Below are 23,238 nucleotides of genomic sequence, written 5' to 3'. Positions count from 1 at the left end.
AAGCCAAGAGGTTTAAAGGTTTTATTTTTACAAATCACAGCTGATGAACACAAAGCCTTCACCTATAGAGACCACATTCCGACTGGGTCCCAGGTACTACTTTCAGAAGAGCTGCTCCACAAGGAGCTGGCAGATAAGCAGGAACCCACAAGGTGCAAAGTCCAGGATGGAAAGGATGGAGAGGAGGCAGGGGCCTCAACCAGAGCAGCCTCGGCAGCCACAGTGCGTACACTCGATGATGCGGCCCTGTAACAGGACACAGACTTCTGTCAATACCACCACAACCCCTGTACTGTCCCACGGGAACCCACTGATCAGACTCCTGGCTGGACACTGCCTGTACGACATGGGTTAGAAACTCCAGGTGGGGATTTATGGAAGTAAGTGGCAACTGTGAAGTTACACTCTGTGTGTAATAGTCTATCCACCTTCAACAGGTATACCTGCCAGAAAGAAACCCTTGTAAACGCATCTTGTTTTCCTGGTGGGTCTGCTACTGAGTAGGGGGAGATTGATGATGTCAGGGTTCTTGGGGCCCTTGGGGCAGAAGATGTGCACTTGAGTTCCTGTGACAGGACAGTTTTGTCCCATAGGCACAGTGGCTTGCCGGGGGGACTGTCCAGCAGACCCAAGGCCCTAGAGCAATGCCAATAAAATCCTCCAGTGAAGCTCAGCTAAATCTCTTTGGTTTTTTTTGATAGGGTCTCAAGTAGCCCAGGATGGCCTTCAGCTCCCTGTGTAGTCCAGGATGGACTTGAACTTCCAATCGGTCTGTTCCCACCTCCTAAGTGCTGGGATTATAGATGTGCACTACTACACACAGTTTTTATGAGGTCTGGAGATGGAACTCATGGCTTCATGCATGCCAGACAGGTGCTCTATCAACCTAACTACATCCCCAGCCCTGACCCCCGCCATGGCAGTTTCTGCCACTCCATCACCTGGTTCTCTGACTCATCAAACACACACCCTGAGCCTCCCCTTGGGAAGCAGCCCTTGTTCATCTGTTTAGCACACCCATACCAGAGCTTTATGGGGCACAGGGGACAAGCTGCCTGCTGAGTGGAAAGCCTCAGCTCAGCAAAAGCTCCAGTGCACTCCAGTCCTGCTGCAGTGTAAAGGCTCCACTGAATGCATGAAGTTAGGAAACAAAAGGCCAAGCTGAGAGGATGAGCTGTCAGGGCTGTGTGGAGCTCAACTGCCACCTAATGTGGCTACTCCCAGGTGCCTGGCCTAGCTTTGAAATGGATTTTTTTCTTGAGACAGGCTCTCATACTACAGCTCAGGCTGGACTGGAACTCATTCATTACATAGCACAGGCTGGCCTCAAGCTCATAGCAATCTTTCTGTCTCAGTCTCCCAGCTGCTGGGATTAAAGGCATGAGCCTCCACTCCCAGCTGTGGAACAAAGTTCTAACAGAAGACACAGAGTGATGGTGAGATGGCTCGGTTCCCACATGGCAGCTAATAACTTTCTATACTCCATCTCCAGGGGAACTGATGCCCTCTTTTGGCCTTCACAGGCATTATATGCATATGGTGTAGCACTTACATACATGCAAGCAAAACACTCATACACCTAAAACAAATTTTTTTAAATGTCACTGTGGTATGGTGGCACACATCTTTAATCCCAGCACTTGGGAGGCAGAGACAGGTGAATTTCTGGAAGTTCAAGAGGCCAGCCTGGTATATATAGTGAGACCCTGTAAAAAGTCAGAGTAACTGGATGGAAAGGGTCGGGATGCCTGCTGACTGGCTACCCTGCCCCCATGTAGCCCTCCCACCAACTTGGTGCTGTTGCCACCACTATCACTTCATAGGTAAGGAAGGGGTTCAGGTGCCCAAATCACAGAATGACCACCAACCCTACCTAGCAAGGATCTCTGAACAGGATTCCTGGGAGGGATGGCAACAGGTCTCCAGTGATAAAAATTACATCCCAGCCAAAATGGTAAGACCTTTGGAGTCATCTAAGGCAGAGCTTTAACCGGAAATAGCATCCCACCCAGCAACCCAGCATTACCACTTCCAGCTTGCTTTTGGGAACCCGGCAAATGCAGTTGGTCCCGAAGTTGGTGTCCCGTGTTTGGATGCAGCGCAGGCAGCACAGGTTCTCATAGCCCTGCTTTTTCCACTTTGCAATCAGGTTTTTGTCTGCATAGCCTTCTTTAATGCAGTATTCATAGAGTTCTGTCAAAAGGGTAGGATGGGGTATCAGAACATGGTGCAACAAACCTGCCCTCATCCTTGACTAAAAAGAAGTAACAGGGCCCGAGAGATGGTTCAGTGGTTAAAAGCACTGGTTGCTTTTGTGGAGGACCCAGAGTCAGTTCCCAGCACCCACATGGCGGCTCAAATCTCAGTAACTTCAGTTCCAGGGAATGTGATGCCTATTCTGATTTCTGTGGGCATTGCAAACACATGGTGCAGTTACATGCAGGCAAAACAAACGCATAAAATAAATTTTTTTTTTGGTCTTTTTGAGACAGGGTATCCCTGTAGCCCCAGCTGTTCTGGAACTCACTAGATAGACCAGGCTGGCCTTGAACTCACAGAGATCCGCCTGCCTCTGCCTCCCCAGTGCTGGGATTAAAGGCGTGCACCACCATGCCCAGCCCTGCATAAAATAAATTTTAAAAAAGAAATAGTTAAAAAAAGGTCTAGGAATTTAGCCAATTACACTTACCTCTGCTTATGGCTTTCCGCTTGTAAAAGAGGTCAAAGATGTAGCGGGTTTTCTGGTGATGGATCCTGAAGATGGGCCACAGGGATTCCACTTTCCTCTTTCCTTCGTGAGGTTCTGTTTCAGCTGGGGAGAAGAAACAATGTGTTTTGGTTAAGTGGAGTCAGGTTGCACAGGGTGGACGGTTTTTGTGTTCCCTAATAACTACAGGTACTACTATATACCCATGAGGAGGGTTGTAATGGAAATGATGGACAATAACAAGTATGGGCAAGAAACTGGAACCCTCCAACTCTTCTAGTAGAATGTGAAACAGTGCAGAAAAAATCTGGCAAGTCCTCAAGAAGTTAAACAGTTATCTAATGGGTGGTATTGGGGAGTGAATCAATAACTAATAACCACATTATCAAGAGAAATGAAAATATATGACCAGATATAGTTTAATTTTTTTAAATGTGTATGAGTGTTGTCTGCATGTAAGTGCACCATGTGTATGGAATGCCCAGAGGCCAGAAGAGGGCATTGGATCCCCTGAAACTGGATTGAGGTATGGTGGATAGCCACCATGGGGGTGCTGGGAATGGAACCTGGGTCCTCTGCAAGAGCAGCCAGTGCTCTTAACCACCGAGCCACCTCTCCAGCCCTCCACAGATAGTATTTTTAAGAGTATTGTTATTATTTTAGCTTTTGGAGTTTCTCATGTAGTCAGGCCAGTCTTGAACTCCTGATCCTCCTCCATCCGTCTCCTAAATGCTGGGATTCAGGCGTTTGCTAACACAACCGGCTTCATGCATAATGCGTAATTTTTCCAAGTAATGGGATACTACTTAAACGTAAAAAGAATGAAGTACCAATAACATGCAATAACACGGACAAACCCAGAAATGTTCATGATGGTGGTCACCTAGAACTCAGGGATCTGGATACAGTAAGCACTCCCTAGGTGAACTGTAGTCAGGCCTGATAGCACCTGTAATCCCAGGCACTTCAGCGGTTAAGGCAGGAAGATCAGAAGCACAAGGGATGCCTGGCCTCAAATTGAGTTCAAAGCTAGCCTGAACAATTAGACCCTGCCTCAAAAAGTAAAAGCCAGTTGACTACATACACCTATAATCCCAGCACTCCAGAGGCCAAGCAGGGATATCACTGTAACTCTAAAGCAGCCAGTCAGTGATTTGGGCTACATAGTAAGACGCTGTCTCAAAAATAAAATTTAAAAAGCCTGGGTATGTAGCTTAGTGATATGGTGCTTGACTTGCATGTGTAAAGCCCTGGGTTCAATCCCCAATACCACATATTACTATAGTATATGCTTTATATCTTTTGGGGGGGAGGTCTTTTTGAGACGGGGTCTCCCTATAGCCCCAGCTAGACTGGAACTGGCTATGTAGACCAGGCTGGCCTTGAACTCAGATCCTCCAGCCTCTGCCTCCCAAGTGCTGAGATTAAAGGTGTGTGCTACTGCGCCTGGCTTTGTATCTCTTTTTTTTTTTTTTTTTTTTTTGAGACAGGGTCTCCCTGTAGCCCCAGCTGTCCTGGAACTCACTATGTAGACCAGGCTGGCCTTGAACTCACAGAGATCTGCCTGCGTCTGCCTCCCGAGTACGCCACCATGCCTGGCTGTATCTTTTTTTTAAAAAATATTTTATTATTATTTTATGTGTATGAGTGTATTGCCTCTATGTATGTGAGTGGACCCATGTCGTACAATGCCTTGGAGGTCAGAAGAGGGCTTCGGATTCCCCTGGAACTAGAGTTAAGGATGGTTCGTAGCTGCCATGTGGGTGCTGGGAATTGAACCTGGGTCCTCTGCAAGAGCAGTCAGTACTCTTAACTGCTGAGCCATCTCTCCAGCCCTGTGGCTTTGTATCTTAATACTTTTTTTTTTTTTTTTTTTTAAAGTGTGGGGCTGAAGGGATGACTCAGTGGTCAAGAGTGCATACTATTCTTGCACAGGACCCAAGTTTGATTCCAACACCCACACCAGGCAGCTCACAACTGCCTGTAACTCCAGCTCCCAGGGGAATCTGACTCCATGGGCACCTGCACACATGTGCACATACCCACACACAGACACATAATTATAAGTGGTTTGAACGTAATCATTCTAAATTTTAAATGTCTGGGGTTTGTTTTTGTTTCTTTGGTGGGGGGCAGGGGGAGGATCTCATGTAGTCCAGGCTGATCCTGAACTCCTTATCCTCCTGCCTCTACCTACTAAATGCTAAGATTATAGGCATATCGCCTTTTTTGTATATGAGGGGGCAGCATGTGCCATGTGTGTACAAGCATGCACATGTACACATATGCATGTAGAAGCCAGAGTTTGAGGTGGGGTGTATTCCTAAATCACTTCCCACCTTTTTAAAAAACGTTTACACACACCACATTCATGTAGTGCCCATCAAAGCCACAAGACAGCGCCAGATCACTTGGAGCTGGAGTTAATGGATGATTCTAAGCAGTCATGTGGGTGCTGGAATCGGGACTTGAGTCCTCTGCAAGAGCAGCCAGTGTCCTTAACCACTGAACCATCTCTCCAACCCATTATTTATTTATTCATTCAGACATGGTCTATGTAAATCAGGTTAGCCTAGAACTCAGGGATCTGCCTGCTTCTGCCTTGAGTGTTGGGATCAAAGGTGTGTGCCACCACACACGCCTCCGCTTGCTTTTTCTCAGGTGCTGGGTATCCAAACTCCGGTCTTTATGCTTGTGTTGTAGACACTGTACTGACTGATCCATCTCCCAGCCCTTAAATGTCTTTTTTTAATTAAAGCAGAAAAAGATTTTGTTCTTCTTTTGAAACAGGGTCTCACGTAGTCCCGGTTGGCCTTGAACTCTTTATCTTCCTGTCTCATCCACCTCAGAACTACCCAGATTATACATATACACCATCACAGCTAGTGAAAATAGATACCTTCAAATCGTATCAATAGCCTCTGTCAACATATGGGTCTCTATTTCTCTACACTTATTTCAATAGCATAATCAAGATTCTTCTAAGCAGCCAGATGTGGTACATATCTGTAATCCCAGCACTCAGGAGCTTGAGCAAGACTAAATTCCTTTTGTCTTTTAAGATAGGGACTCTCACTATGTAGACCAGGCTGACCTCGAACTCAAAGATCTACCTGCCTCTGTCTCTTGAGTGCTAGGATTAAAGGTGTGTGCCATCATACCCAGCTGAAAGACTAAATTCTTAAAAACTTCATAAAATATGAGTGAGCCAGGTATGATGGCACATGCCCATACTAGCCCTTGGGAGGCAGAGGCAGATGGATCTGTCAGTTCAAGGTCTATGCTTGTAAGTTCCAGGCCAGACAAGGCTACACTTTGATACCCTTTCTCAAAGTAACAATAACAAAAACAAAAAAGTAAAAGTGAAAAAGAACAGGATTTCTAAATAACTGTTTTGTAAGGTTTTTAAAACATATCTAACTTACATAGTAAATATAAACTATATGACTTGTATACCCTAAAGTTTTCATACTTAGGTTGGGCTGAAGAGATAGCTCAACAGATAAAAATGCATGCTTGCTACACAAGCCTCTTGATCTGTGTTTGATCCCCAGAACCAACTCCTCCAAGTTGTATTTTGAATTCCACATGGACACTGGTGTCTCTCTCTCTCACCAACATATACACTAATAAAGCGTGGGGGAGGTGATCCACTTTCATTAATGTTATTTACTTAGTCAATAAGCAAACAAAACATCATTACTTTGAGACAAGTCTCTTATACTGTATTTTTGCCTACCCTTGGAGGCATGTGAGCCTGTGACCCTTTGCCCAGACCACCAGACAGGAGCATCCCCACTCACCTTCTCTCATCTTTTGATCTAATTCATCCAGGGTTGGTTCGATCAACTCCCAGCCATCTGGAGGAGCTTTCCGGCTTCTTTTGACTTTGGGCATTTCCCAGCAAGATAACTTGATCTGGGTGGAAAATAAATTACTTCCTGAGTTTCAGATTACTAAAGGCCTTCACTAGTCACAATCTTGGTACATAATTCATTTTACTTGAAGCAGCACAGAGCAGTAGTAGCTTTGGGTAGAACTCAAGCATCCAGATTGCTTGAGTTCAAATTTCAGTTTTGCTGCTCAGTACTGTTATGCTTAGAAAGTGTACCATACAATCTATTGTGTTGTTTGGGTTCAACAAGAGACTAGCTCTGGAAGCAGGACTGCTACCAACTCATTTCAGAACCCAAGCAGGTTTGTCTCAAAGTGTCCTCCAAGGCCCTTGTCTGGGGATGGAATGGCCCCCTAAACTCAATGACATGGAAGGAAGAGACCAGCAAAACAGCTCTAGGGTAAAAAAAAAAAAAAAAAAACGAAAACAAAAACAAAAAAACTGTGCCTTGAGAACAGTTGGAAAGCAAACCATTCCCAACAGTGGTTGCTATTGTTTGTCTGTGATAGAAAAGTGCCCTGGGTGGGCAAGTAAAGCCTGAAGTTCAGCCATGGGAAGCATAGGCACTGAGAAAAAGCACACTAGGAACTCCAGCTGGCTGCCTTAAAGCCACATTCCCAGTTGATTTCTGCTGGATGTGACTGCCCAATTTGATGATGTTTTGCTGTCTATCCTGCCCCTGCAGGATACTTTGGCTTGCTATATCCTTGTTTCCTCATCTGTAAAATGAAGAAACAGAATCTCCCATATGAGGTCATTGTGAAGAAGTAACCAAAAGTCAAAGTGTGAGGACAGCTCCAAGTGGTAGAGCAGGAGGATGAGAGTTTAAAGGGAAAACCACAATACCTTTGGGTCTCTTTCCTAACAGGAAAAAATCCCTGGTCTTTGCAATTGCAGGCTTGTATTCCTGTCAAGCTTCACCAGTGAGTTACTCTGTGACTCTGGAGATCACTTTTCTTCTTTGGTCCTCAGTCTCATCTATAAAACAAGAACAGAACATCATACACCCTTTTGGATCTATACAGCCCACAAAGCAGTCCAGTCCAAATCTAAACAGTAAAGCAGGTATTTTCAAGTTACATAACATTTCCTAGCTGGCAAACGGAAGCCAGGTTATCTATTAAGCATAACAACTCATCTCTGTCCAATTCCTTCAGTCCCACCCACTGTGCCTTGATGGATACTTTGCAATCCTTCTCCCCTATCAACCATAACAACTTTACAAATGAAGAAACAAACTTTAAGAGGTGGAATCCAGGTCACTCCAGTGGGAACTGACAGTCTGACTCTGATAGGGGCTCCTGACACCCCACTTCCCCAGTCACGGTCTAACTTAAGCACTGGTCTTCCCTGCACTTAAGTCAGAGATGGGTGGAATCTGATCTCTGCCCCAGGACATGCAGCCTGACCAGAGAATCACTTTCTCATGAACAAAGAAACTCCAGGGCAACGATTCAATCCGGGAGCCCGAGGGGTGGAGGCGGGGCGGGGGGACGGATGGACAGACGGGACTCACGGATGGACAGACCGGACTCCAACACTAGGAGGTGAGCCTATCAGGAGGAAAGGGGTGCTGGGCGGTATATAAACGTAGAGGACCTCGAGAAACGAGGTCAACAAGAAGAAAGTTACAGAAGACTTTTAAAGGGAACAGTATCTGAACTTAGTTTAGAAAAACAATCAGTATTACACAAAAAAAAACGGTCCCTGAAGAGAAAAGGAGGTGAAAAATAGTACAAAAAAAAATGCCTCCCAAAAGTCTACCAGTTACTGAACAAAATGATAAAGGTTCCGATTCCTCGGGGAGTCCTGCCTCGCCTGGTTCAGCAGCTCACTTCGCTCTTTGGCCGTTACCGTAGCCAAAGCCTCAGTGCTCAAGAACAGAGGCGAAAAAACACTCACCGGAAACTAAGAGAAAAGGAGGTGAAAAATAGTACAAAAAAAAATGCCTCCCAAAAGTCTACCAGTTACTGAACAAAATGATAAAGGTTCCGATTCCTCGGGGAGTCCTGCCTCGCCTGGTTCAGCAGCTCACTTCGCTCTTTGGCCGTTACCGTAGCCAAAGCCTCAGTGCTCAAGAACAGAGGAGAAAAAACACTCACCGGAAACCCAGACGCCTAGCTCCGCCGCTTCTTTATTGACGGCTTCCGCTCGTATGGGAAACTCTTCAGAATAAAGCCCCCGCGGAGCTCCGCCCACTTCGAGTAGCGAGTGCGTCATCTTAGCTGTCTTCCACGCTGCCTGTGTAGAATTCCGGAAGCCCTGTGGTCCTTTTCCCCTCACTTCCTGTGAGGGGTGACCAGCACGGGCTACGCATCTCCTCAGACGGGGGACACCGAGGGAGTGCTTGTTGCCTGGTAGCGCCGCGTGCGGGTTAGGGAATCAGGCAACTCGCTGGACAGCCCGGCCCCGGTGCGGGCCCGGTCCTCGCGGCTAGTGCTGCGGCCGCGGCAGCGACAGCGGCGGCGGCGTGCGAACAGGGACTGGGCCGGGCGGAAGAAGTCAGCCCAAGGCATTTCCGGTTCCGGTGTCAGTTCGAGGCGCCGCCGCCGCAGTCGCCCGAGACGAGATGCCTAAAGGAGGTGAGGGGTGGGCGCGCGTGGTTCGCGCGGTTTGGACCGGGAGCGGCCGTGCGGCCGGCTGCTGCTGTCCCCTCAGCCCGCGGGCTCCTGGAGAGCCAGGCCGAGGGGCCAGGCGTGGGCCTCGACGTTCAGTTGTCCCAGCCGGGAAACTGAGGACCGCCGTGGTCGATTCGCCGCTCAGTCTGGGCTTTTCAGGGAGATTCACGTGCGCTGGGTTCTCGCCCTAGAGGAAAGCTGGACCCGGGCTGCGCTGTGTCAAGTGTGGGGAGGGTCTCAATTTTCCTCCCTCTTGGCCGGCCGGAGACTGAGTCACCGCGTCCCGCGCTTGTGCCGGGCCTGTCTGCCTCGCCCGTAGTTTGTGGGTTCTGTCGGGCTCCAGCTTGGCCACGCCTGCCTCATAATAAAACCTTAACATGATGCTCTTGGAGCTTGGCTGACCTGGCGTCGACTCTCCCTGTACGGTAGCCATTAAGGATGTGTCTTTGAGCCAGTCGCAAAACCTCTTTGTGTCTGTCGTTGGCAAATGGGGGGAGGGTGTTGATATCTACCTCATAGTTCTGATGCGACACTTAAGGTAGGTGATCCCGTGGAGCGCCCAGTCCAGCATTAACTATGACTGCTCTCCTAGGGTTTTATCAGCTCCAGACAAGATGGCCCATCTCTTCCCATCTTCCATTCTCTGTCCTTTAGATTCAGTAGGCCCCGTGTTTAATACCAGGTACATCACTGCCTTATTTATAGCCTCAAACAGTTTAACCTCCTCTAGCTTGTTTTCTTTATCTGCAGTACTTTTTTTTTTTTTTTTTGTCTTTTTGAGACAGGGTCTCCCTGTAGCCCTAGCTGGACTGGAACTCACAATGTAGACCAGGCTGGCCTTGAACTCACAGAGATCCGCCTGCCCCTGCCTCCCGAGTGCTGGGATTAAAGGCGTGCGCCACTACGCAGGGCAATCTGCAATACTTTTTAAAATTTGTATGTATGTTTGTGTGTATGTGTAGTCCTCAGACTGGAAGAGGGTGTCCTCAGACTGGAAGACTGGAACCAGATCCTCTGGTTGCTGGAGTTACAAATGGTTGTGAGCCACCATGTAGGTGCTGGGAACCAAACCCAGGTCTTCTGCAAGAGCAGGAAGCTCTCCTTAACCTCAGAGCCATCTCTCCAGCCCCTGCAATACTTCATCTGAAATACTGGGGTAATTACTAAGCGTTAGCTTATTGAGTTAGAAATAGGTGTTGGAAAATAGTAGAATACATAAAGTGCCTGGCTTACTCCTGGCACCTAACAGATGTTCAGTTAATAGCCACATGTTCTAGCAGTTAATGCCGTCACCCTACAGGAACATCTGCCTGGAGCTTTTTCAAACCTAAGTAAGTTGCTTCCTGTCTATCCTGATACTAGGCTTTACAAAGCAGAATCTGTTTAAACCTAGTTCTCTGCAAGAGCCCTCCCTGTCTTATGTTCCTCAGCCCCTTCATCTGTAACAGGCAAGGGTACCTTTCCAGGTCCAGAATTTGGAACCCAAAGTTGGGAGTTAGAGTTAGTCAATCTTAAGTATGAATTTATTCCTCACTGACTTTAAAGGTCCTGCAGGCAGACGAATGTTTCCTCCCTAAGGTTCATTTGTTCAAATAGCATAAGAAAGCACAAAAGTGATTAAACTATTTAAAAAGTTCCCCAGGAGCAAAAGACCAACTGTTTTCATTATGCTGTGAGTCGTTTTTAAAACCTTGAGAAGCCTCTGTAAAACAGACTAAGGTCAGTATCTGTGGACAAGTATAGGAATGAAGGTTTATGGTGACCAGTTTTCAGTTGTTACCATTGCCTGGAATGTTAAGAGGGTAAGAAAGGGTGAGGGTTTTTTTTTTTAATTTGTTTATTTTAGTTTTTTTGAGACTGGGTCTCCCTGTAGCCCCAGCTGGCCTGGAGCTCTATAGAGACCAAGCTGGCCTCAATCTCTCAGACCTGCCTGTCTCTGCCTCCTGAGTGCTGGGATCAAAGGTGTGCACCACCACATCTGGCTGGTGTTTTTTGTTTTGTTTTGTTTTTTCTTTTATGGTAAGCTTGCTATCTCACAATAAGCCTTTGATGAGCGTAGACATCGATACCCTTGGGAGCCCACATAGTCATTAAAAATGGGTGGTGTGGGCTATAGCAGCCCAATTACATCCAGCTCCACAGCTGCTGTCTAGGAAATGAGAGGAGGCCAGCATCTCTGCCCCTGTCTCTGGAGGCCAGAGAAGCGCTGGCTGTCTAATTACAGATTTCCTGCTCAGAGCAAGGGGCCTATGGAAATCAGGTGGGCCTCAGCTTCCAGGGGAGGGCCTGTTTGGAAAAGGAGGCCACAGTCACACCTGCAGAAGGCATGCAGGTATAAAACTGGCAGGTGACTTTAGCAAGGGTCAGTCTAGTGTTGTGACTGGAGGGTCAGTAGCAAGGGTCAGTCTAGTGTTGTGACTGGAGGGTCAGGATTGAAGCTGGTGTTCTTAGATGACCTCGAAGTGCTGGTCCTGTTTTCAGTGTTAGATTGTGGTCAGGTATTTAGTCAGCTTTAATTTTGCTGGTTGAATTCTAAACACAGAATTTCTGCTGGAAACTTTTTTGAGCTTTTGTCTCGTAGGTATTCTCTTTCTACTGTATCACTGTGATGAACATGAAGGATTCTGTTCTGCTGACATTTGCAGTAATTTGCTTATGCAGCCCATAGTGGCTTATGTTGTTTTCCCTCCCAATGGTGTATAAAAGAGAAAAGATCAGCAGACATTTTTGTGTTGGCTTCTGTAATGCCATGCACAGTTCCAACTGCTTTGCAAATGTTAACTAATTTATGTTTATGGCCTTGTAGGGACACAAATGTGGAAAACAAGGTGCTGGAAAATGATGTATCTGCTCAGAGTCACAAACCTAGGAAGTAGTAGAGCTGATTTTGGAACCCAGGACTTAGGTTCCAAACTCTTTCCTCTCCTCTACTTTGCTCTGATCCTAAGACTCCTTGTCTATGGAACAAAACCAGCAATGACTCTCGAACTGTAGATTTGCTCTAAGGATCAAATAAGCCATTGCAGTGAAAGATTTTGTGTGACAGCAGGGTGTAAACATTCCATGCTTTGCTGTTTACGCCTGTGACCACTGTGTTTGGATTTTAAGAGACCAGGGGATTTAGATGCCATCTCCCCTCTCCTCACCTTGGGTCTTGTGTTTGGGGACCCGTATCTGGCAGTGCGGTGCATCAGGTGTCATAAGCTGCTGCTTTTGTCCCATGGGGACAGTGTAGGCTTTGGGTATGGGTTGGTGAGGTCTCCTGTGCCCCAAACAGATCCTAGCCTTCTGGGGTGTCAGGGTAGTCCAAACAGCTGCTTCTCTCTCACCTTCCTCAACTACTAATCTTTCTGCAGGAAGAAAGGGAGGCCACAAAGGCCGGGCGAGGCAGTATACGAGCCCTGAGGAGATCGATGCCCAGCTGCAGGCTGAAAAGCAGAAGGCCAGTGTGAGTATATGTCTGTTCAGCCATGCCAGTGGCCCAGCAGGGTGCCTTGTGTCTTTGGCTCCTGGGGAAGATAGGAAAGAACTACTGTTCTCCAGGAAAAGCCAGACATGGGGTAGGAAGGGAGGCAGGTGGCAGGTATAAGCCCTGGACCAACCAGTCACAGTCAGGGCTAGGTAACTGGATCCACTAAAAGGAACTTTGCAGTGGCTGCCTTGGTGGTCTGCACTCTTAGCCCCAGGTACCTGCCTTCCAGAGGCTTTCCCTCACTAGCCTCTGTGCATCTACAGCTTGAGTTCCCTGCAACCCTCCCACTTGGCTCCTGTAACCACATAGGACTGCCTGCCAGGCAGCACAACATACTACTTGTCTTGCCATACCCAAAGCAATCCTGATCATTGCTTCTGGCTTTGTTCAGCATCAGCTGTTCTGTGACTGCAGTCCAAGCTAACCTAGTAGTTCCCTCTCCTTTGGTCCTGGGGTACCCTGTCCAGTCCACTATTGATTTTCATCCCCTATCACACCAAACATCCACACCTGGATTAAGGGTCTAAGGTAGTATAGACAGGCCCCCAAGAGCCCTGAGAGGAGAAGAGCCATCTCTAGCTGGGATAGCCTTGTGGGGTTGCTGATAGCTGAGTGGGACCTTGGACAACTCATGGGCAGGTGCTAAGAGGGGCAGGACATAAGGTTTTTAATTAAGATTTTCTACTTATTTGGGGGGACTGGGTCTCACTGTATAGCCCTGACTGGCTTTGAACTCTTGTCCATCCTCCTGCCTCAGCCTCTTGTGTGCTGGGATTGCAGGTATGAGCCATCATGCCAGCTCATCAGAGTAGGTTTGTTTTGTTTTTCCAATTTAATTTTATGCCTGCTAGTAAGTGCGTCTGTGTCATGCAATGCCCGCAGAGGCCAGAAGAGGGCATCGAATCCCCTAGAACTGGAATGGTAGACAATGGTTGGTTAGCTTCCATGTAGGTGCTAGGAACTGGACTTGGGTCTTCTGCAGGAAGCTCCAGAGCCTTAACTGCTGAGTCATCTTTCCAGACTATCAAGGTGGTTTCTGATGGGAAGGCAACAAAAGTAGGGGCAGATGACCTGTCAGGGTATGGCCTTGGGAAGCTGGTGCAACAGGGCAGTGTGTGGGCAAGACCAGCTGTGGAAGTGTAAGGCAGGGAGACCTTCATAGGAAAGCTACTATGGCTTGGCAGCTGAATGTGGCAAAAGCCAACTGAGCTGAGCCATGGCCACCTGGGTATTTCTGATCTGGGAGATGAGCTGCTCCCCAGGTTGACCACAGTGGCTGTGAAGGAGAGCAGGGTCTTTTGTGACTGTATGAGGAGCTGTTGAACTAGGGGATTGGTCTCTGGGCCATGATACTGAGTAGCCAGGCTGCCTTTCTCTGACCCAGGTTTCCCTTACCCTGATGGTCGGTCAGAGCCACAGAGTTAGGGCCTTTCATATATGGCCCTAGCCTTCCGGGGCTTCATGTAAAGGTCCATAGTCAGGGTGGTAGTGGGTGTCACATTCTTGGGGGTTTGTTTTTCATTTTTGATTCTGCAGGTTGTCCATTTCTGAAACAGGAAGAAGAGGAGCAAGAAGAAGGTGGAGATGGGGCTTCGGGTGACCCCAAAAAGGAGAAGAAATCTCTAGACTCAGATGAGAGTGAGGATGAAGATGATGATTACCAGGTATTGAGTCTCCTGGGATTGCAGTCTAGACTCACTCAGTGTGCATGCAGTTTCAAGATTTGTTTGCAGTTTTTTGAGGCAGGGTCTCAGGTATCCCTGGCTGGCCATGAACTCCTGATCTTTCTGCTCTCACCTCCCAGGCCCTGGCATACACCACCATTCCTGGCTTGTTTTGTTTGATTATTATTGGAGGACACTTGTGTCATGGTGTACACATGGACATCCTTGTGGAGTCGGTTCTATCCTTCCACTTTTACGTGGGTTCCAGAGATCGAACTCAAGTTGTCAGGCTTGTGTGGCACTCCATCCACAGAGTCCTCACACTAGCACTGCTTTAATTTTGTTGTTTTGAATTAGTTTGGGGTTTTCTGAGACAGAGTCTCATACAGCCTAAGGTGGCCTCAAACTTGGTGTATAGCTCAGGCTAGCCTAGAACTGATCCTCCTGCCTCTACCTTCCATGTACTGAAATGACAAGCTTGTGCCAACACACATGTCTACAGTTTTGGGGTACCTGTACCTGTTTATTCCCAGTCCTAATGCAAAGTCCTTGCTATTTAAGGGCTTATGTTTTCACATAACAAACAGATAATAAGTAAATGAACAGTGCAGCTTCAAACAGTGAAAAGTACTAGGAATAGGGGCTGGAGAGATGGCTCAGAGGTTATTAAGAGCACTGGATACTCTTGTAGAGGACCTGGGTTTGGTTCCCAGCACCCACATGGCAGCAAACAACCATCCTAATTCCAGTTCCAGGGTGTCCAGTGCCCTTTTCTGACCTCCGTGGGCATTGTACAACACGAGTGCACTTACATACATGCATAAAATAATAAAAAGTAAAAGTACTAGAATAAATCAGACCATGGTGAAGGCTCCGTGGAATAATGTGTTAAGGAGGTTGCTTGACAACAACAAACCAAAGCACTGCTAGTGTGAGGGCTCTGTGGGGTGAAAACCAGGATAGAGCCAACGTGTAGAAGCTGGTGTGCAGAGCACTTGGTGTAACTAGACCAGCAAGTGCAAAGGCCCTGAGGTGAGAGCAAGCTCAGGAAGTTCACTGAACAGAAAGGGGCCCTGGCAAGTGGTTCGGGATTAAGGAAGATGGGCGCGGACACCACCGGTATAGTTGTGGAAGGGGATTGGCTGCTTCCCAGCAGAAAGTGGGCAGCTGTGGAAGCGTTGGAAGTGGGAGAGATGACCAGATTTGCTTTTCATTTATTTTTTAAATTTATTTTGTGTATCTGTGTGGATGCATGCATGCTATGGGGGGTGTGTGGAGTTCAGAAGACAAGTTGCAGGACTTAGTTTTCTCCTAACACCTTTACCCACTGAGTCATCTCTCTGGCCTGGATTTGCTTTTGAAAAGATCATTGATTTTGGCTTCCCCAGGGAACAGGTGGAAGAAAGGAGAAGGTGCCCCAAGCCCAGAGAAGAAGCCATGCCATGGCTTGCTGTGGGCTGCTCGGCAGTAGCAGTGGAGAAGAGTGGCAGATTCCACCAGTGTCTAGGGCTTGCTAAGGGGGAAGGTGGTGACATCACGTGTGCGGAGGGTGGAGCTCAAGACATGTTTGCATTTGGTGGAAAGAGGTAGCCAGGTTGGGTACAGGTACCTGTAGAGTTGTCAGATCACTTGGTATCTGGAAGCTTTTACCCTAGTCACTTAAAAAAAAAAATTCCTTTAAATATTTTATTAGTTTTGTTTTATGTGTATGAGTGTATGGCCTGGATATATGTAAGTATACCCGTGTTATGCAATGCCCAAGGAGGTCAGAAGGCGTTGGGTTCTCCTGGAACTGGTAACAGATTGTTGTTAGCCATCATGTGGGTGCTAGGAATCAAACCCTGGTCCTCTGCAAGAGCAGCCAGTGCTTTCAACCACCAAGCCATCTCTCCAGCCCTAAAAAACTTAAAAATTTTTATGTGCATGAATGTATTACTTGCATGTATGTAAATGCACCCATGTTGTACAATGCCCATGGAGGTCAGAAAAGGACGTCAGATCTCCTGGAACTAGAGTTACAGACTGTTGTTAGCTGCCGTGTGGGTGCTGGGAACAACCCAGGTCTTCTGTAAGAACAGCCATCTCTCCAGCCTGGACACATTCATTTTCCTTTCCCTTCCTAGGCTGATACTCCAAAGTGCTGTCCCCACTGAGACATGAGCCAAGTGTCATGTGGGCTGGAGGTGGAACAGGAGTTTGTCCCCATTCAGACATGCTCTTGGGAGATGGGGTGGCCCTCTGGGGCTCTGCAAGACCTAAACTTGTCTAAGAGTCAGCTTCTTGTCTTGTCCTAGCAAAAGCGAAAAGGTGTGGAAGGGCTTATTGACATTGAGAACCCCAACCGGGTGGCGCAGACAACCAAAAAAGTCACACAACTGGACCTGGACGGGCCAAAGGAACTTTCAAGGAGAGAACGGTAATGTTTACTGTACGGGGTAGGCTTCACAGCCTAAGCACACAGACTTGGGGTGGACCTGTGGGTTGCTTAGGTGCCAGGTAGTTAGGCGGGATGCCCCAGGCATGTGTTATTTCTGCCTCATGTACTTCCCCAGAGGCTCGGTAGTAACTCCCCACACCATAAAGTTCACCAATAGACACCAGGGAAGATAATGTAACAGATTCAAGCTGAGGGGATACAAGGGTTCCCTTTATTTTCTTCCTCCAGAGCACTGTACCCCACTTTGGGAGGACTCCCCTACCCCATCCACTCCTGAACAGCATTTGTCCATGGGGTCAGGATCCTGGGGGTTTGTGCTGGCCAGGAATCCAGTGGGAGCCCTGTGGAACTGGAGTTGCGAATGCCAACCTCATGAGTCACACAAGGCTGAGACCAAGCACAGAGGTGCCTGGCATATGGTCACTTCTCATTGTGGTGCTAAGGCTGCAACCCAGGGACTTATGCATGCTAAGCAGGCACTCTGTCCCCAGCCACACCCATGGCACCAATGACTTCATGGCCACCTGATGAGCTCAAGGGCCTTTCTCCCAGCAGCCCTGGCTTCTGATGATGCCAGTAGGATTTCAGTTCGCATCCTGCTTGGATCCCAGGATGGTTGAGGACCGTGTTTAAAAAACTCCACAGGGAAGAAGTTTGGGGCGTCACTGAGGCTGTGGGGTCTCTCCCTGCCTCTGTGCCCCTTCGTTACCTTCCTTCATTAGCTGGGCTGGACTGCCCTTCCCAGAGCAGAAGGACTCTAGTGCTCACCAAGGTTCTGCTACTTCACTGAACTGCCATGCCATGGATCAGTCACTGTCCTGTATGGGCCTCAAGTACTCAGGGGGTATCCCTGCCCAACAGACATGATAATCATGAAGGCCAGCACTTGCTCTTCACTGAGGGGCCCTACAGAGCCTTGGAGCAGCCTTGGTCTTACCTGAAGGCTGAGTCTGGCACCTTCCTGACAGGGTGGGTCCGCTGGCTATTTTCTCTGCACTTTTCTTAGCAAGTGTCTTGTCCAGTCTCCTGAGTACAGTGCTGTCCATCATCAGCTCTAGCCAGGCTTCCATGCCTTCCTTTTACTGCCTAGTCTTGTGGACTGGGAGGGCCTCTGGGAAGCCACATCCCCCTGCTGCTCCTGCCAGGTATCACTCTTCCCCTCTACCATTTGCTCCTACAGGGAGGGCATCTTGGCAAATGTAGCCCTGTGACTTCACCTCCTGGAGGACACCCCTCCTGGTCTGAGTCACAAGAGATTGCAGTAGCCCTATCCACTCCATTTGAGAGGTGACTACTGACCACACCTTTGTCCCGAGGAATCCTGCTTTTATCTCACACCTCTTGTGAGGGGGCTCACTTCTTGGGAGGTACACTTGAGCTTCTGTAAGAATTCTATATCCTGGTGCCTTCAGATCAGGCTGATCATCTGTGATTCTGGCACTGGAAACCACCCATATCTGTGTTTCTTCTAGAGTGAGGTTCCCAGTGCCTTCATCCTCTTGGTCATTTTCTCTGGAACACAGTGTCCTTGATTTGAGTTCCACTTTCTCACTGTGGCCACCAGGCTGTCCATGAATTCTTCGGGCACTTCTTGTTTCCACAGCAAGGCGTTGTCCCCTCTTGTGCCAAGTACAGGGTCCTCTTCCCTGGACTAGCTCAGCTCACAGTGGTGGGAAGAGTTGCCCATGACACCATTTTATCCAAACAGAGAAGAAATCGAGAAGCAGAAAGCAAAAGAGCGCTACATGAAAATGCATTTAGCTGGGAAGACAGAGCAGGCCAAAGCTGACCTGGCCCGTCTGGCCATCATTCGAAAACAGCGGGAGGAGGCGGCAAGAAAGAAAGAAGAGGAGAGGAAAGGTAGGTCCTGGGCTGCTTCTGGGCAGGCTCCTGAGCCCTGGCCCTGAAGAGGGAGGGGAGGAGGAGATGTAACCAGCTCAGCCAGTAAAGGCCACGCAGTCTGTGGGGAGGGATGTGGAGTCAGATGAGGGTTAGAGTCAGCAGGGCACTGTCCAGTGTAGCCTTCACCAGCAGGAGGCCTTAGCACCTGCCTCCACCTTTGAGGCCAGGACGTCCCACTGGTGTTTCTGGTGGCTAAAAAGCCAACGAGAGCCATCTGGTGTCTCTACCATCCTCCAGGGGCTTGAGGTGGGTCTATATGTAAAAGGGAGATAGACCCCAGTGGTGTCACAGCGACATGTTCTTCCTACCACCCCCTCCCCCTGGGCAGCCAAAGGATAGGCCACGGTGGTATTGGGGCAGGGGTCTAGTGTGTAGGAGCATTGAACTTGGGACCTTCCATCCCCTGGAGGCCATGAAAGCCCTTAGCCCACTCTCCTGTTTACTAAATGAGGAAATAGGCCTAGAACGGAGAAATAAATGGGGCATCCATTGTCACCCTTTCTCCCAAACCCCAAACAGGAAAGGGCTTGACACAGTTAGATGAGTATTGTTACTAACTTGAGACACTAGATTTCAAAACCCCTGGAGAGGTTAGACTTTTGGGTTTCTGTCATGGTGGGGCACATGTTGCCGAGTCGTGGATTGGCAGCATTTGGCCAGGTGGTGACAGCTACTCAAGCACCCCAGAAACATTTGGACACTGGACTGTCAGCAGAAATCCAACCCCCGGCCCCGTGGCAGTCTGGGCCCCTCTCCTTGGCTCCCTTCCTATCTGCCAGCTGAGCTAGTTTGTACAGAATCTTTTCTGAGACTCTGATTCAGATGGGTGTAGGAGGTGTTTTTTGCTGTGTTCTAACACCCGTCCTTCTCTTCCAATCTCTCAGCAAAAGATGACGCGACTTTGTCAGGAAAACGAATGCAGTCGCTCTCCTTGAATAAATAAGCCAGCCTGTGGGAGGAGATGCTGGGGAACTGGACCATGCCACCAGGACCTCCGCCGTGTCTCGCCCACCGTGTGCCCTGGCGCCGCTGCAGCAGCCCCTCAAGGCCATGAGCCCCGTGGCCTGGGGCCTCCTCTTCATCTTGGCATAGAAATTGTTTGGGGAAATACGGGGGGTCTGGGGGGAGGGGCAGCTGCTATCTTTGAGACAGAAAGATGCAGGACAGCATTTCATACGTAACCATTTGAATGTTTTTGCTGTTTTTAGAATTCGGAACCCTGATTGGGGGGTGCCTGGGAATCAGGGTGAGGCACTTCCATTCGTCTGGTAGATTGCACGTTAGTGGGGATCATGCCAGTGGGCAGCTGCTATGGGAGTTGGCGACTGCCAGCCCAGCCTGTTTGCTTGGGTGCTGACTCAGAGGGGCTGCCCACAGCTTGTCCCTGGCCAGTTCCGTCTGACTGAGGCCTCTCCTCTGACCTACTCCGCCCCCTTCTCACCCATCTGGCCAGGGCTAGTGCCCATTTTTAACCCTGCCCATTGATCATTTCAAGAAACTTCTGGTTACTGTGCAGCACCCAGACAAGACACGCTCCACAACTTCAACTTGTATATTTGGCAGATTAAACAACATTATCATAATCCTTGTTCAGTGATCCATCTTTTAGTTCCCATACCGTACCCTCTGCTCAGGGCAAGGTTCGGGGCACACACCTAGCTGGGGCATACTCCACATCAGGTGGCATAGTGCAAGGTACAGGGCCTGGACATGAGAAACCTTGGATGTGGTGTCCAGGGGTGGGTCCTCTCCCCACAGCAGGCTGGAGCAGCACTAAGCATTCCCTGCTGGCCTCCAGTGGGTCACATCTTCACCCTCTCTTGGAGGAAGCCTCCCAAAGGCTGATGACCAGCAGTCACTGCCTGAGCTACCTAGCCTTGTGTTTGGTGGTGCTTGCCAGAGGGGAAACTGAGGCCTGGTACCAGCAAGTGGGCTGCTTGTGGATTCAGGCCTGGTTGGAGGTTCCTGTTGTGCCCCTGTCTGAGCTGGGTGTGTTACCTTTGGTGGCATCATGCCTTGTGCATAGTCCCAGGAGGCTGGGGTCTGGATGTGGCCAGGTGCCAAATGGGGTGGAGGTAGGAATTGCCAGAGGAGCAAGCAAAATGATTTAGTGCAGAATGGCATTGAGCCTGTTTCCTGGTGAGCTCTGCCACAGGCCCCGGGGCCTATGACCCTATTGGAGATTGACAACCTCAGGAGGGATCCTTCAGCACCCAGGTTCAAGTTCAAGCCTAGCTGCAACTTGAGGTCTTTTTCAAGATGGCAGAAGGGGTGGCTGTTCAGCAGTATCATGTTGCTAGTCCTAGGAGAGTGGCTAAAAGGTAAGTTTCTTGTAGTACATGGTCAGCTGGGTCTGGGGATGTCTGAATAGCTGATGTGGAGAGCCTGAGCACAAGGCTTGTTTATGGATGGGGTTCTTTATAGGCTGGAAGTAGTTCTCTGACTTGGCCATAGGACCCCTTTAGGACGTAATGCTGGGGTGGGCTCAGAGTCATACCCGAGTTTGAATCCTACCTATAGGAATACTAGGAAATATAGTGTATGGTTCTCACTTTTTTCTTTTTTGGGGATCAAGCTCAGGACAAGTGCTCTACTGAGCTACAACCCTAGTTGTGTAGTTTCCTTTTTGTTTGGGAGAGGGTATTTAAGACAGGGTCTCATGCAGCCAAGGCTAGCCTTAAATTCACCATGTAGCTGAGGGTGATCTTAACTTCTGATCCTCTTGTCTCAGTCTCTGAGTAGTGGAGTTTCAGGCATGCCTTGCTCAGCTGGCGTATACTTCTGGGATTAAACCGAAGGCCTTGTACACACTAGGAAGCACTCTACCAGTTGAGCTACGTAGTAAAGTGGGAACTGGAGAGATGGCTCAGCAGTTAAGAGTACTGACTGCTTTTGTAAAGGGGACCAGGATTAGCTCCCAGCACCCACATGGTAGCTAACAACTGTCCTAACTCCAGTTCCAGGGAATCTTGACACCCTCTTTTGATCTCCACAGGCATTGCACGTCACAGGTGCACTTACATGTAGGCAATACGTTCAACACACAAAATATAAAATGATGTATTAAAGTATTTTTATCCTGTGTATATAAATGTTTTGTCTGTGGAGGCCAGAAGAGGGTGTTAGATCCTCTGGAACTGGAGTTACAGAGGGTTGTTAGCTGCTGTGTGGGTGCTTGATACCAGACCCAGGTCCTCTGTAAAAGCAGTGCTCTTAACTGTTGAACAATCTCAGCACTCCCCAGACCTTTTTTTTTCCTGGCACATGATTTAATCTATGTAGCCCAGGCTAATCTCCAACCCTGGGTTCTCCTGCCTCAGCTGCCTGAGTGCTGCAATTAGAGGCATATGCCACAAGAAACCTGTAGTTTTTTGGTCTTTGGTGGGGAGGGATGGTTTTGTAGACATGGTCTTGCTAAGTAGCCAGGGTGGTCTCAAATGTGTAGTGATCCTCAGCCTTTGCCTCCCAAGTGTTGGGATTACAGGCATGTGCTCCTATGCCCAGCAAACTTGTCATTTAAGTTAGCACATCCAAACCTCTGAGACAGGCTGTTGTGTCTAGTGAGGGAGGCCAATAGGCCACACAATTCCTGCTTGAGGTCCCCTGCACCAGAGAGTGTGCTTGTCAGCAGATCCTGATGTAGGAGAAAAGCATGCTGCTCAGGAGAGGGGTGCAAATGGGTGTTGCTTGGTCTGTACCTGAGGGAAACCACAAAAGGTGTAATAAGGCCTTCTTGCCCTTCAGTGACAGTCACAGGCACTCTGGGCTGTGCCTCCGTTTGTGGTGGGCTGACAGAGGCTGTGGGCATCTCGAAGCTGTCTCAGTAATTTCTGTCTCGTAAGGACAGGTCAGTTAGGAAATCCTTACTAATTTGTTAGCCTAGAGATACCTGTGTAAAAAAGGTACAAAAGGCACGTGATGAGACTCAGACTGAACTAGAAATGGAGGGAGGCTTACAAAAGGGATGAGCATTTATTTAAAAAAAAGCTGGCCGGGCATGGTGGTGCATGCCTTTAAACCCAGCACTCAGGAGGCAGACGCAGGCGAATCTCTGTGAGTTCAAGGCCAGCCTGGTCTACATAGTAAGTTCCAGGACAGCTGGGGCTACTGGGAGACCCTGTCTCAAAAAAAAAAAAAAAAAAAAAAAAACAAAAAAACCAACAACAACAAAAAAAACCTGCTGCCTGCCTCATGATAGAGAAATAAGGCGTTTCCTCCAACGTCTAGAACCAGCTAGGAATGTGTAACCCACACATGTAGGAACCACACTAAATAAGTGAAATGCGCACTTAGGAGGCAGAGGCAGGCACATCTCTTGAGTTCGAGGCCAGCCACGGCTAGAGAGACACTGTCTTAAAAGTGACATGAAAGGTGCCTGGTCTGACAGTGACAGCCCAGTGCTGGACTGCAGGAAATAAGATCCCCTATACTTGAGGATCCATTTGATTTCTAGCACTCTGTCCACACAAGACACACAGGCCTGTCCACAGTGGGTATTTTTATTACCTCCATGTTCTGAAGCAGTTCATGACCAGCATTGTGC

The 23,238-nt window shown here is 48.6% G+C and overlaps 2 protein-coding genes across 4 annotated transcripts; one reads left to right on the top strand and one right to left on the bottom strand.

Annotated features, from left to right (window-relative positions):
* Positions 1 to 7: 7 nt before the first annotated feature.
* Positions 8 to 8,832, bottom strand: Bud31 (BUD31 homolog). 3 transcript variants are annotated; one of them, XM_008824050.3, is made up of 6 exons: positions 8,705 to 8,832; positions 7,449 to 7,580; positions 6,511 to 6,625; positions 2,690 to 2,812; positions 2,027 to 2,193; positions 8 to 246 (listed from the first exon to the last, which is right to left on the bottom strand). In XM_008824050.3, the coding sequence occupies exons 3-6, from the start codon at positions 6,602 to 6,604 to the stop codon at positions 196 to 198; spliced, it is 435 nt and encodes a 144-aa protein (XP_008822272.1). In that variant the 5' UTR covers positions 6,605 to 6,625; positions 7,449 to 7,580; positions 8,705 to 8,832; the 3' UTR covers positions 8 to 195. The 3 variants fall into 3 exon arrangements, with proteins under 3 accessions (XP_008822272.1, XP_029415000.1, XP_008822273.1); XM_029559140.1 differs by lacking the exon at positions 8,705 to 8,832 and adding an exon at positions 8,367 to 8,386; XM_008824051.3 differs by lacking the exon at positions 8,705 to 8,832 and adding an exon at positions 8,119 to 8,241.
* A 167-nt stretch (positions 8,833 to 8,999) lies between these two features.
* On the top strand, positions 9,000 to 20,278 carry Pdap1 (PDGFA associated protein 1). Its single transcript, XM_008824038.3, has 6 exons — positions 9,000 to 9,184; positions 12,577 to 12,668; positions 14,249 to 14,356; positions 16,651 to 16,772; positions 18,502 to 18,653; positions 19,580 to 20,278. The coding sequence occupies exons 1-6, from the start codon at positions 9,172 to 9,174 to the stop codon at positions 19,636 to 19,638; spliced, it is 546 nt and encodes a 181-aa protein (XP_008822260.1). The 5' UTR covers positions 9,000 to 9,171; the 3' UTR covers positions 19,639 to 20,278.
* The last annotated feature ends 2,960 nt before the right edge of the window (positions 20,279 to 23,238 follow it).

The sequence above is a fragment of the Nannospalax galili genome, unplaced genomic scaffold (assembly GCF_000622305.1).
Source record: "Nannospalax galili isolate Female #2095 unplaced genomic scaffold, S.galili_v1.0 scaffold809, whole genome shotgun sequence".
NCBI classification, from domain to species: Eukaryota; Metazoa; Chordata; class Mammalia; order Rodentia; family Spalacidae; genus Nannospalax; species Nannospalax galili.
Note: the sequence above shows the minus strand (reverse complement) of the source record. Positions and strands in the feature narration are given on the sequence as shown.